We start from the raw sequence: 13,064 nt of genomic DNA, 5'->3' as shown, positions 1-13,064 counted from the left end.
AAATTGCTTTAATAATGTTCTTGTCCTAATCTTATCAAAACCGTACTCCAGGTCATTCTCACTTCTCTAGTATCAAACAAATGAAGTTGCTGTAACTTTCATATAGTTACATATAGTTTTCACATAGTTACATCTAGCTAACTTACTTTCATAAATAACCAATATTTTCCTCTCTGTGTGACTGAGGATCTTCTTATCATTGTCTATTTTGTCTTGCAGACAGGAAACAGTTTTATGCAAAATGTTGGTGTCTAGCTAATGCAGTCTTGTACTTGGAGGAATAAGTCCTCTTCTGAGTCTGTTTCAGATGATGAGTCATGGACTTTATTATTAATATATTGTTATTTGAAATCCTTCTGAAACATAATTCATGTTTTACGGTGTGTAGTTTGGAAAATGTCAGTTCCCAGAATTTGATTTCTGGAATAAGTATCAGTTACTGGCTTTCCTTCCAAGCTTTTGATAATAAGTGGCTAAAGAGGGTTTGCCTCAGAGGATCAGACAAGAAGTGCTAGAATTGGCTGCAGATAAGTCAGAGGACAGTATTCATGGAGTACTCTTTTGTGCATCTAAATACACTATGATCCAGAGAATTGCTGTTAAGGAAATGAAATTTCTTACAAACTTGGTGGAAAACATTAGGCACCTCCTTGGCAATAATCTCCAGTGCCAGAGGGATATGCTTAGTGTAGCTCAAGGTGGGTGATGCGAGTACATCAGCTTCTTAGCCAAGCAGCAGCTGTTTCACTTAGATATTGAAGGCAAGGGTTTGAGACTTTAAGGATAGCAAAATAAGTATAAAAACTAAGATTTCTGGTAATTGTTTTGAACACCTTCAGCTATTTTAAGTAACTGGCAAAAATGTTTGCCTGTACCTCTTGCAGTCCCTCTGTAAAGGTTGCAGACTTGAGCTACTTCCTGTGGTAGAATGTATTTCCAGTGTTGGCTCCCATGCTTAATTTGGATTTCCCTAGTAGTAAGATGTGAGGGAGTGTGGTGTGTGGAAATGATGACTTGATCAAGTCAGATATTGCAACACAGCTGGAAATAATCTCTCTTTCTAGGTTTTATTGATATATTTTCTGAATCGAAAGAGCGTCTTGGTCTTCATGCCTCAATGATCCTGAGGTTCTTGCATCGGAATCGCATTTCTAATACTGCCATCCCTTACCCAGTGCTGGAGTACTTTAACAATATCTGCACTATGAGGTCTTCCGTGCTGAAGGATTCTTTAGATCGACTTCTCCTAAAAGAGAGGGGTATGTAAATCTTTTTTTTTCTTTTCCGTGTGTAACCGTAGGTTGAAGAAGAGATTACGGATAAAAGGAAAAGCTTTCTTTACTGTTGAATTTTTACCAGAGTTGAAGTTTTTATAGAGTTGATGTGCATGCTTCTGTGGGTGTTTTTGTTGTTCTTTTGAGGCACATAAATTGGTTTCCAAACTACCTCTCAATCTGAGTAACACACTGGGATGTTTTTCATCTTTCCTCTGACCTGTTTCAGAATGATTATTATTGTGATATTCTCTATTCAGTCAAACATCTCTGCTAGTTGCTAGAAATTCAGTGAGATGAATATTCTCTGAAACTGACTGTTCAGTGTTAAAAGTAATGTATTGTTTTGGGGTGGAGGTAGTGAATCTTTTACTATATTTCAGACAGGACTCTCCTGGTGGTCTCCCTGTGGGGATGGCTCCTTCTCTTTACAGCTTGACTTGATATTTTCAGATCTCTGCACTTCTGTTGAAATAGCTCAAGTTACCTGGGGAAGCAGTCTGCTTTGTCCCTTCCCTAGAACAGCTGAATTGAGGTTTCCTCCATCATATTTTACTTTTTCCTCTAATTTGTTTGTATTTTTGCATATTAATAAAGCTCTTATGAGGCCAGTAATCAAAGTTGGTGATAAAGGCTAGTGAACTCCAGGCAAAGTAGGTATTTTCGTACTGGTTAAGATGATTGTAATATCATCTGAAATTAAACTTTGCTATCTTCTGTTTTCTGCCAGAAACAGTTCTTTGGGACCTGTGCTCTGTACCAACAATTTAATTTGTATGTGTTAGTTATTATAAAGGTATAATAATACTAAAAACAAGGTAAAGAAGAATCTGACGAGTGATTTATGTTCTTTGCAGAATACCCCAGTGATTTAAATGGTAATCAGGAGGCAGACAAACTGAAGTCTGTCACAAAGTGCTACACTCACATAGAAACCTCGTCCAATTCTGCTGATATTGACAAGATGACAAATGGAGAAACGACATCTTTCTGGCAGTCGGATGGGAGTGCTCGCTCCCATTGGATACGGTGAGCAACATGCCAGTATGCACCTGAGTTTTGGGGTTGTTATAGTCCGTAGAAATACAGCTGGTGGAGTGTTGTGGTGGGTTGACCAAAGCCACTCTGTCACTCCCCTCCTCAGCTGGACAGGGGAGAGAAGATACAGTTAAAGGCTTATAGATTGAGGTAAGGGCAGGAAGAGAACACTTGCCAACTGCTGTTACGGCCAAAACAGACTCAATTTGGGGAGATCAGTTAAATTTTGTTACCAGGCAAATCAGAGTAGGATAATGAGAAATAAAACCAAATTTTAAAACCCCTTCCACACCCCTCCCTTGTTCCTGGGCTCCACTTCACTCCTGAATTCTTCACCTCCTCTCCCCAGTGGTACAGGGGGATGGGGAATGGGGTTGTGGTCAGTTCATCACACACTGTTTCTGCTGCTCCTTCCTCAGGGGAGGACTCATACTCTTGCCCTGCACCAGTGTGGGGTCCCCGCTGTGGGAGACAGTCCTCCACCAACTTCTCCAATGTGAGTCCTTCTCACGAGCTGCAGTTCTTCATAACCTGCTCCAGTGTGGGTGCTGTGCTTTAAACCCATCCAGTAACTCAGCACCAAGCAGCTGCTCCAGCCCTAGCTCCCAGTAAAATGGGGAGGAAAGTTGAAAGAATGTAAATCCCATAGGTTGAGATAAAAAATAGTCCAGTAACTAAAGTATAGTACAAAACCACTACTGCTAGTAATAATAAGGGAAATAACAAGGGGAGATATTACACAACTAAAAAGGGAAAGGAGAAGAAACCACAATAAACACAAGTGCTGCCCAACACGATTGCTCAGCACCTGCTGACTGATATCCAGCCTGACCTGAGCAGCTATCTGGGCCTTCTGGGTAACTCCCCCCAGTTTCTATACTGGGCATGATGCGTTATGGTATGGAATACCCCTTTGGCTAGTTTGGGTCAGGTGTCCTGTCTCTGCTTCCTCCTGGCTTCCCATGCATCTCCTCACTGGCAGAGCAGGAGACTGAAATTTCCTTGATCAGGATAAATGCTACTGAGCAACAACTAAAACATTGGTGTTTTATCAGCATTGTTCTCAAACTAAAGCTGAAACACAGCACTACACCAGCTACTAAGGAGAAAAATAACTGTTACAGCTGAACCCAGGACAGTGGGGTCCCTCCCATAAGGTGCCATCCTTTAGGAACAGATGAGTCTAGCATGGGCCCCCCATGGGGCCACAGGTCCTGCCAGCAAACCTGCTCCAGCATGGTCTTATCTCAGCATGGGGCCACAGGTCCTGACAGGAGCCTGCTCCAGTGCAGGATTCCCAGAGGGTTGCAGCTTCCTTTGGGCATCCTCCTCTGGTGTGGGGTTTTCTGCAGGCTACAGGTGGATATTTGCTCCAGTGTGGGCCTCTATGGACTGCAGGGGATATCAGCTCCATCATGAACCTCTGTAGGCTGCAGGGGGACAGCTCCTGCTTCACCAAGAAATGAATTCTCAGTTGAAAACCATACCCTAGAAAATTCTACAGTCTCGCTCTCAGAGGTGACTGTCTATTAAGTCAGTTAAAGTTTTCTAACTCGTCCACCCTGATACACTTGTGACTTGTCCACCCTGATACACTTGTGAAGTACATGGTAATTTCCTTTGGATTTATCTGTGTTTGTACAAGTGGAAACTGAGTGAAGCTTAGCTGAAAGTGAAGTGCTTGACCCTACCTTCTCTTTGAAAGGACTGTTTTATCTTTGCTTTGCAGTTTAAAGATGAAACCAGATGTTGTCCTGAGACATCTGTCCATTGCGGTGGCAGCTAGTGACCAGAGTTACATGCCACAGCAAGTGACAGTGGCAGTGGGAAGGAATGCCAGCAGTCTTCAGGAGGTCCGAGATGTTCACATTCCAAGCAATATCACTGGCTACGTAACACTGTTGGAAAACGCTAACATTAGTCAGATGTGTGAGTCAATAAGGATACTGTTGGTGTATTGTTTTGGTGCTTTTTTGGAGGTGAAAGTTTGGGTAGAGCATAGAATGATGTGTTGAAATCGTCAGAGTAGGAACTTTAAATCACACCCTTGGGTCGGAGAAATTGTTCTTCTGGTGGTTTAATCTCTAGCCTTTAGGAGAGTCTTCTGAGTCTTTCTCATGGCATCTGTCTAACTTGGGCTAAGCGTTGAAGAGCTGAATGACTAAAGATGCAGTTTTAGCCTCTCAGTTTGAAGACACTGGGCAATTTAAAAATATCTTTGCTTGCAGAGTGGGAGCATATGTTGGATGATCATATCTAGCAAATAATCTGCTTCTGAGCAACTGTTTTCTTCGTAGCAAAACTCTGAAGCTGGTCAGATGATTTATGTAAAACAGGTTTTGTGCTAAGGGTTTTTAAGCAGTGTTATTTTTAAGTCTGGTAGATCTGTGGATGCTCTATTGGAATCAAGCAAGGGAAAGTTGCTCCTTCCTAAGATCATGGAATCTCAGACTGACTTGGGTTGGAAGTGACCTTAAAGCTCATCCAGTTCCAGCCGCCTGCCACAAGCAGGGACACTTTCCACTAGAGCAGCTTGCTCCAAGCCCTGTCCAACCTGGCCCTGAACAATGCCAGGGATGGAGCACCCACAGCTTCTCTGAGCACCCTGTGCCAGAGCCTCACCCTCATAGTCAACAACTTCTTCCTAATATATAATCTACATCTCCCCTCTTTCAGCTTAAAGCCAGAAAGATGGTTACTGCAGCTTCACAAATGTTGTCTCTTCACTTCAAATAGGTGCTTTTCACTAAGATGAACCTGCACTGGCACAGAAGCAGGTGGCAAAGATGTTCCTCAGAAGTAACTAGGAGGATGCTATCTGTGCAAAATGGTCAAGAGTTTACTCAAAGATTTTTATGTAACTTAAAGCTTTGCTTTTAGGCTTTACTCTTTTACCCTAATTCTCCAGTACCACTCCCAAGATGCTTCCTGTGTATGTAGGTAGAAAGGTACTGATGAAATAATCCGTAGTCTGTTTTCCACTTTGAGGGGTTTGGGTTTTTTTTTTTTACTGCTTTTTCCCTGATTTCTAACCGAACCATATGTAATGGATCACGTAAGCTGTTCAGGGGCTAAATTTTCCCAGTCGTAGGGTGTACAGTGAAGAAACACATATGCAGAGTTGTCTCTGTGTGGGAGTACTGTTACATATCTGCTGCTATTTTCCTCAGAGGTTTTGCGATAATTCTGGTTTTGAATATCTGCATTCTTCTAGATCTCATCCAGCAGAAGAAATGGGGGGAAAAAAAGTCTTATTTTGTGTTTTGACAGATGTACAGATAAATATCAAGCGTTGCCTTAGTGATGGATGTGACACCAGAATCCACGGGCTCAGGGCTGTTGGGTATCAACGGGTGAAGAAGGTGGGAGTCTCCGTATGCGATGCTTCAGCGATCTGGTACTGGTCGCTGCTGACCTCTCTGGTGACAGCTTCCATGGAAACAAACCCAGCATTTGTTCATACTATTTTGCAAAATACTCAGTAAGTACCAAACTTCCATGGCATGTGATGGCCTTATTTTTAGTTTGGTTTGGGTTTTTTAAATACTTACAGCTTCAGTAAACTGATTTACCTCCCTCCAGTAAGGTGTTTAATCATCTTTTTAGTTATCACACTTTAAATTTTGATACTTCTATCTGTTTGTGCATATGGGAACTAGTTCTCCTTACTGTTGTATCTAATCTAGTTGTTAAGCCATGACTGAACAGACACTGAAAAATACCTTTTTTTTTGCCTGTCCTTTGAATTGTCATACTTTAGAGAAGCTTAAAATTATTGTTAATTTTATTGATTATAAATATTGGACCTCTTCCATTTATGGAATGGAGGTTAATTTAGCTTAATTTTGAGCACATTTTTGCTTGTGTAATGCCTTGTCGTGCATTACATGGGGATATAGTCAGATACATGCAATATCTCTGTAGCTGTTTGCTTGTGGTGATCAGCTCTTTTCTATGTAACGTTTCCTTGTGTGATTGCCAAACACTTCCACCCAGTGACTTGAAGGATTGGAATCCTAATAAAATCACTATACACCCCCATCAGCTTTTATAGAGCTTAGCTAGCATGATTCCACCATGCTCAAGGGCACTGCTGTCATTAGGTTAATGAGTACTGCAGGCTAAAGTCCATTAAGCCTGTCTTTTAATTTGTGTCATCTATGGAACCTCTTTAGTGCTTAGATAACTTTCTACATGCTTCTGTCTGAGGAATGTTCATAAGTGCAAGCTTTACTAAAACTGGGGGCCCTCAGGTTCCCTCAGTTTAGATAGTTTTTAGAAGTATAACATGAATATTGAGGGGGGTAAAGCCTGGAGAAAACTTGACTAAAAATATGTTCTCAGGAATTATAAATTCAGTGTTTGGAATTAGAAAGCAAATCCTCAAACTTTAGTGTTGGATGGAATGACTTTGAAGCTGTTTAATAATCTGTATTTTCAGGGGTTATTACATTACCTTTGGAAATCAAACAGAAACTCTGATCTCAGCTCTTTCAGTTTCTGTAGTTCTGAGAGTTTAAAAGCAATTTTCCCTTTATTAACAGGCTCTTGCTCAGTGCTAGAACTATTTAAAATAAAGCAGTATGTGGACACTATTTCTAATGTTGTCACAGATACAATTCAAAACCCCTTGATTTGTCTTATTGAATCTGAGATGATGAGACTAGATTCAGGATTACCCATCAGCTGTTAAACTTTCCCTGCCTAGAACGCACTACTCGCTTTGCCTTTTGAAGAGATCGTCTGTGTCAGTAGATTTTCTGCACTCGGAACCTGTTTGTACAGACCTGCTCTCAAAAAGCATGACGAGTCAAATAGCTAACCCATTTTAGAAGGCTGTTTTCTCTGATTCTGTCTGGTTTTCTGATGTTACGTTCTGTCCTTTTACTAGGAAAGCACTGCAACACATGCCACCTCTATCGCTAACACCAGGCTCTACAGATTTTTCAAGCTTCTTGTCTCCAAATGTTTTGGAAGAAGTCGATAGCTTCCTCATAAGAATAACAAGGTAAGTTTGTGTTGATGTGTTTTGATGCAGTAGAAGATGGTTTAGAAGAATTTGTATAGCAAATTTCTCTTATCTTTACTCACCTGCTCTTGAAAAATTGGAAGATGTTAAGAAACTCGCACTGTAGATTTTTCCATGTGAGTGTCATCTGTCTTTTATTTAAAAACAGTGTCCTGAGTTTTCTTTTAATGCTGTTGTTTTTTTCCCTCCCCAGTTGTTGTACCACTCCAGAGGTTGAACTTACACTTTTGGCCTTTGCCTTAGCCAGGGGGAGTGTTGCAAAAGTGGTAAGTTCCCTTTGTACAATCACTGATCATCTGGAAACTCCATACAAGGCTTCATCGCTTATCGCTTCCATGGCAGTGGTCAGACAGAACCTGCTGTATAAATACGGTAAATGAATAATTGCTGGATCCTTTTCTGTACATACTTCATACAGTATGCAGCTTTGAGTTGTTTTACTTGTTCTCCTGGGGTTTAAAATTATACAAGACTTCTAGATTAACAACTGTTACCAAGAAGATACCCTGCAAAGCTGAACGGCCCTAAAACTTGGTGATTAGATCAGCTTTATGTGATCTAAGAGTTGAACCAGGTGGCATCATGCTGAGGAAGAAAACATGAACTTTTGTAGGTAATGGCCCCTATGTCAAGAATGGTGATAATGTTTGTATTGTGTAAAAGGTGTTTGTATTGTGTAAAAGATGACTTCAATTATTGTTATTCTTCCAATAACATGCTTTTTTGCATGTTTAGCCTCAGTAAGTGGTCCCTCTTGCAGACATGTGCGCAGACACGCACAAACATAAGACGTGTTTTAAATTGAATGTCATTAGCATCACTTTACAGCTCTTTTATTTTCACTTTTATAAATTAGCCTGAGTATGTCAGAAGTGTAGAGCTGTGTGTGGTCTGGCATAAGACAGAATGTGGCTGTATTAACTGTATTTCTTTGAGAAATCTGTCTTTTGTCAGGTGTCAGCTCCTGAGATCATCACTAGTTGATCATGAAGAATTTTCCCCTTTGCCTTTTAGTATGCTTTGTCCGGACTTCCAACCTTGTACCAAATGACACATTAATTATTTTAATTATAGTATCAGTCTTGATTCTCAAAAGCTTTGAAAATTGCTTTGTTTTTCCTGGAGTAGCTGCTGCTTTTTGTAAGCCAACAGTGGTATTTCATGTATAAGGAATTCCAAAGCGTGCAGACAGTTGAAGGAACATTAATTGTCATGATTTTCATTCTCCTTCTCTCTGTATCTAAAACTTGAGCTGTTTGAGGTTAACATGTATCTTATGCTTCAGTTTCTTCCCCCCTTGTTTTTGTGACTGACAGTGGTAAAAATCTCATTGTAACTTTCTTCCCTTTATTCTTCCATTTCTTATCTTCATGAACGACTTTAGAAAGCAGATTTTTCCAGGTTTATTTCTTATGAAGTTGATAAACCTGTTGATTTTATCTATCTATCTATTTGTTTATTTATTTTACTCAGGAAAACCTTTACGACTCACTCTGCAAGCCTGTGATGTAAAGGGAAAAGAAGATAAATCAGGCCCTGAAAACCTCCTTGTGGAGCCATGGACTGGGGATGGTAATAGCCTGGACTTAAAATCCAGAATATTTAAACAGACACAAAGACTGTTATCAAGGCTGTGATGCTGCTCCATATATATATGTTTATATCTATTTGGTGCTACTTAATAATTTTATGATACGGAAGATCTGTAATTAAAAAAGGGGACAAAACAACACTAAAACACCCCCAAAAACCTAACGAAAAGCCCCCAGTATGTAAAGTCTGTTTTACAGTGGGGGTTTCTCAGGATCCAATTTATTGTTAAAGCAAACAAAAAGATTTGGATCTGGGGGAGAACTCAACATGGAAGTCATCAATGGGCTCTTGCAAAGAAAATTACCTGGAGCACATTTTGAGGCTTTAAGTCATGAATCATTCATGGCTAGTTTCCCAAATATTGATGAAGAGATTTGGTAGAAATTCTCATTGACTGTACATAACTTAATTCTCCTTTCAAGCCTGCCTTTGTTAATGCAGTATTTTCATGTACTGGATACAACCTGAACAAAATAATTTGTGGTTTTTTGACCTGTTTTTTTTTTTTTTTAAGTGAAATGCTACCTAATTTTATTTTAAAAACGTGTATATTGTTTTGTGCGGTGCTATTGCTAAATGTAAGCTATTGTGATAGAAAATCAGGCACTTTCTAAATGCTTATTTTACCCTTCTGTTTGCTTGTATGTGGTGTTTGAGTTCATTTCGTAGCTCTCACAAAATCATAGAATCCCAGGTTGGGAGGGACCTTAGGGATCATCTGGTCTAACCTCATTAGCATGACTCAGACTAGATGTCCCAGCACACTGTACAGCTGAATCTTAAAAGTGTCCAGTGTTGGGGAATCCACCACTTCCCTGGAAAGATTATTCTAAAGGCTGATTGCTCTCTAGCTAATGAGTATTTCAGTAGAAAAGTGTTGTGGTTTTGCTCCCTGGCCCCACTTTTAATCCACAGCTTGCACTAGCAGTCATTCCAACCTCCTTCTATCTCCACTGCTGCTTTAGGTTTTCTTACTGAAACTGGGAAAACCAGAGCAAGTATTATTCTTTCTACTGGAACTGAATCTTCATTTCAAGTGACACAGATTAGAATCAAGGTATGCAGTTCCTGTATGCTTTTGAAGCAGAAGGTTTGCTTGTTTCCCTACTGGTAGAGTTGAATTCAAGTAGGGTTTTTCTGGTTAGTTTTTTTTTTTTTTTATGAACTGTAATTTTAAATTCATCATGAAATAGTGTTATTTTAGGGTTTTGCTTTGCTGTAAATCACAGAGAATTTAAGGAAAGGGAGGTCTTAAATTGTTACAGGGTGCCACAGGCATGTAGTAAAGCCATTTATTTTATATTGCATTTTTCTATATCTTACAATATATCTTACAAGTCAGTGACAAGTGTGGTATCTCTCTAAAGGGTATGGATTTATATGTCAGATTTTATATTTAAAATAGTTTTTTGACTGTGTGAATAGCAGGAGTCAGGATATAGATCATGTGAGTTCAGGTTAAATGGGGGTCTTTCAAAGTCTTTTTAGAGACATTAGTGTAATTTGAGTATTTGGTGTGATTTTTATCTTGTTTAAAAGCAAGAGCTTGTGGTTAAATCTCAGGGCCAGGACCAAGCTTCAGTGAGATTTCTGCAGCTGAATTTATTTATTTATTTAAGGCACAGCAGTAGTTTAATTTCTGGAGCAAGGTTCTATATTTCAGTGTCAAAACCACTTAGACATGGGTGGACTTCTGGCAAGTAAATTCTAACTGGAGCTGGAGTTTGGGTGCTAGGAGGGTGATAAGTACGGCAAATGTTAACCATGATGCATGATCCTGATTGACTTAGTTTTCCTAACACTTCTCTAAATGCATATAATTTCTCTGTGCAGTTCCAGAGATCAGTACTGTCAATATGCAGTTTTTTCCATAACTCTTTTCTTGTGAAAGCAACACCTTCTTTTACTGTCAACTTGTTAATCCATTGCGCTCAATTTGTTCTTTTAGGTCCGAAGGGGAGCCATCGGAGCCCAGTGTGGGCTAGTGTTTGCTTATAATAGTGCTTCAGAGAAGTTCCATGCAGAGGAACACTTCAAAAGATTTGAAAGCTATGACAAGTGGAAGCTGCGGGAATTCAAGCAGTTCTTAAAGAACAGGTATAGGTGGACTTCTTGTAATGAATATCTGGAAAATAATTGTGATATTAGATCTTTTTTTCAATGTCATTTGAACTGCTGAAAATTGCTCCAAATGACTTAAGAATAATGCATCGTTGAATTGTTACTTGGTTGATTTCAGTGACCCCAAATGTGATGTGTTTGAGGCAATATGTGTATAGCTGTTGTTTTCAATATCTTGATTTAAAGACTCCTTTAAAAAGGGATATGACAAAATCCATGTTCTACTGGAGGTACAGATCACTGATAGCAGAAGTACCTTATAGGAAGGTCATGTGTTAATCAGCATTTATTAGATGACTTTCTCAGAACTGTTGCTCAGGTGCGAGGGGAGGCTGGGAACCATGACTAAAAAGATTTCATTAATTTGCTTACGTTGCATGTGATAGAATTTGTGTGTGAAGAGGGGCAATGGAAAGTTTCACACATCTTTATAACCATAACATGCAAAAATATTCTGGTAAAATATCAAGAGCTTTGCAGGTTTTTTTAAACTTCACAAAATTTGTTGCATTTTTTTATACATAGAAGCAGCTGCTCATGTGATGAGTTGGGAGATGATGATCCTATTGGCTGGTTTGAAGTGGAAGAAGAATGGGATGAAGTTGATGTCAAAATGCAGGAATGCAGAATTTCCCAAGTAAGGAACCATGAAAATCCATTGAACCAGTCACACTGAGCAGAAGCTTTTCTCTGTGCTTTGTTGTAATGTCAACTGAAATAAACTTGACTCTTACGTGTTAGGACAGCTCTTCTGGGTAGAGGTAAAAAGCAATAGGCTTCTAGTTAAACACAAGTCAACTTCTGTCCTCTGATTTTTATTCTTTTTCTCTGTATATACACATATGTTTAATGCAAAGTTATGTGATAATGTGCAGACTGTTGGCTTTATCCTGAGGAGATATTTCTAAAAAGTATGATATGATTGTTGCTTTGTTCTAATATGTAGACGAATTAACTGCTACATAGCTACATTTATTCTTTCAGAGCCAGATCCCTTGTTTCAAGGGACAAACAATTACTAAGCAGTTCCATCAGACTAATTCCCTTGAGGAACATGGGACTTCTGTTCCAAGAGCGGCTTGAACAAATACAATACAGTGCAGGTTTTGATTTGTAGTGTTTAAGTAGGAAACTTTGCTTTTCAGATCCTGCATTTATCTCTGTTCTGGAATCAGCTGTTGCTCAGTTCCCCATTCCTTTTGTGTACTGTGGGAACTAGCAGAAGTGGTGGTGCAGTTAAAAGTCAACTGGGAACTTTTCGAAAGCCATCACTACTTGCTAAGACATTCTGCTGCTGTCTGTGTAACACTTAGTCCCTGAAGACTCATGAACACACACAGCTACTGAGTACATTTGGATTGCGGAACTTGCTGTTCCTTTCCACATTGCATTCTGTATCTCACAGAGGACAGATTGCATAAAAGTATGTTTTAAATATTACACATTAATCCTCTGATTGCTTCTAAATGCAGCTAGTAACATTTTAACCTGCAGAAGTGCTGTAACTGTAGAACCAAGGAAGAGAGTATGCAGAATGAATGGAACTGATAATGAATTAACTAACTTTGCAGGTGCTTGTAGAGGTTACGAAACCATCACTGTGACTTTGTTTGGAAGTGGGGAGAGTTCAGGCTCAGTATTTTAAACTTGTGGAGGTGATTGACAGGGAATAAGGCTTGCTACCCCAATCCCACCTGTAGTCTTGTTATATGTATTGCACTCATGTCTTTTAAAGCCAAATGTGTACTAGCTTTTAAAACCAAATCTTGTGCTGTGCTAATAACCTTCTAGTACGTGATGATAAAGTTCTTGTGCACAAGACAAGACACAGCAGAGCGACTCGGAGTTCAAGGCCTGAATGTTCTTGGGTATCTTCGGCCTATGCGGGATGAGCCCAGTAGAAGCATGAACTGCTTGCAGTGCAGGAAAACAGATGATGATACAGTTTGTGGCACAACTCTTCTCCTGAAGACACTTCATTTCATCCAGCAGCTGGCACAGGACCTGGT

The 13,064-nt window shown here is 39.7% G+C and overlaps 1 protein-coding gene across 1 annotated transcript in view; it reads left to right on the top strand.

Moving 5' to 3' along the window:
- The window catches only part of ZZEF1 (zinc finger ZZ-type and EF-hand domain containing 1), a 60,231-nt gene that overhangs the window by 4,142 nt on the left and 43,025 nt on the right, over positions 1 to 13,064 (top strand). The window contains exons 3-13 of the mRNA XM_065694461.1: positions 1,065 to 1,259; positions 2,132 to 2,303; positions 4,042 to 4,241; positions 5,583 to 5,793; positions 7,204 to 7,320; positions 7,535 to 7,713; positions 8,815 to 8,913; positions 9,900 to 9,991; positions 10,883 to 11,031; positions 11,581 to 11,692; positions 12,847 to 13,062. Of these exons, the coding sequence (XP_065550533.1) occupies positions 1,065 to 1,259; positions 2,132 to 2,303; positions 4,042 to 4,241; positions 5,583 to 5,793; positions 7,204 to 7,320; positions 7,535 to 7,713; positions 8,815 to 8,913; positions 9,900 to 9,991; positions 10,883 to 11,031; positions 11,581 to 11,692; positions 12,847 to 13,062 (1,742 nt within the window). The remainder of the gene's footprint in view (positions 1 to 1,064; positions 1,260 to 2,131; positions 2,304 to 4,041; positions 4,242 to 5,582; positions 5,794 to 7,203; positions 7,321 to 7,534; positions 7,714 to 8,814; positions 8,914 to 9,899; positions 9,992 to 10,882; positions 11,032 to 11,580; positions 11,693 to 12,846; positions 13,063 to 13,064) is intronic.

This window comes from Lathamus discolor, chromosome 14 (assembly GCF_037157495.1).
Source record: "Lathamus discolor isolate bLatDis1 chromosome 14, bLatDis1.hap1, whole genome shotgun sequence".
NCBI lineage: Eukaryota > Metazoa > Chordata > Aves > Psittaciformes > Psittacidae > Lathamus > Lathamus discolor.
The sequence above is the reverse complement of the archived record's forward strand: the minus strand, read 5'-3'. Positions and strand labels throughout refer to the sequence as shown.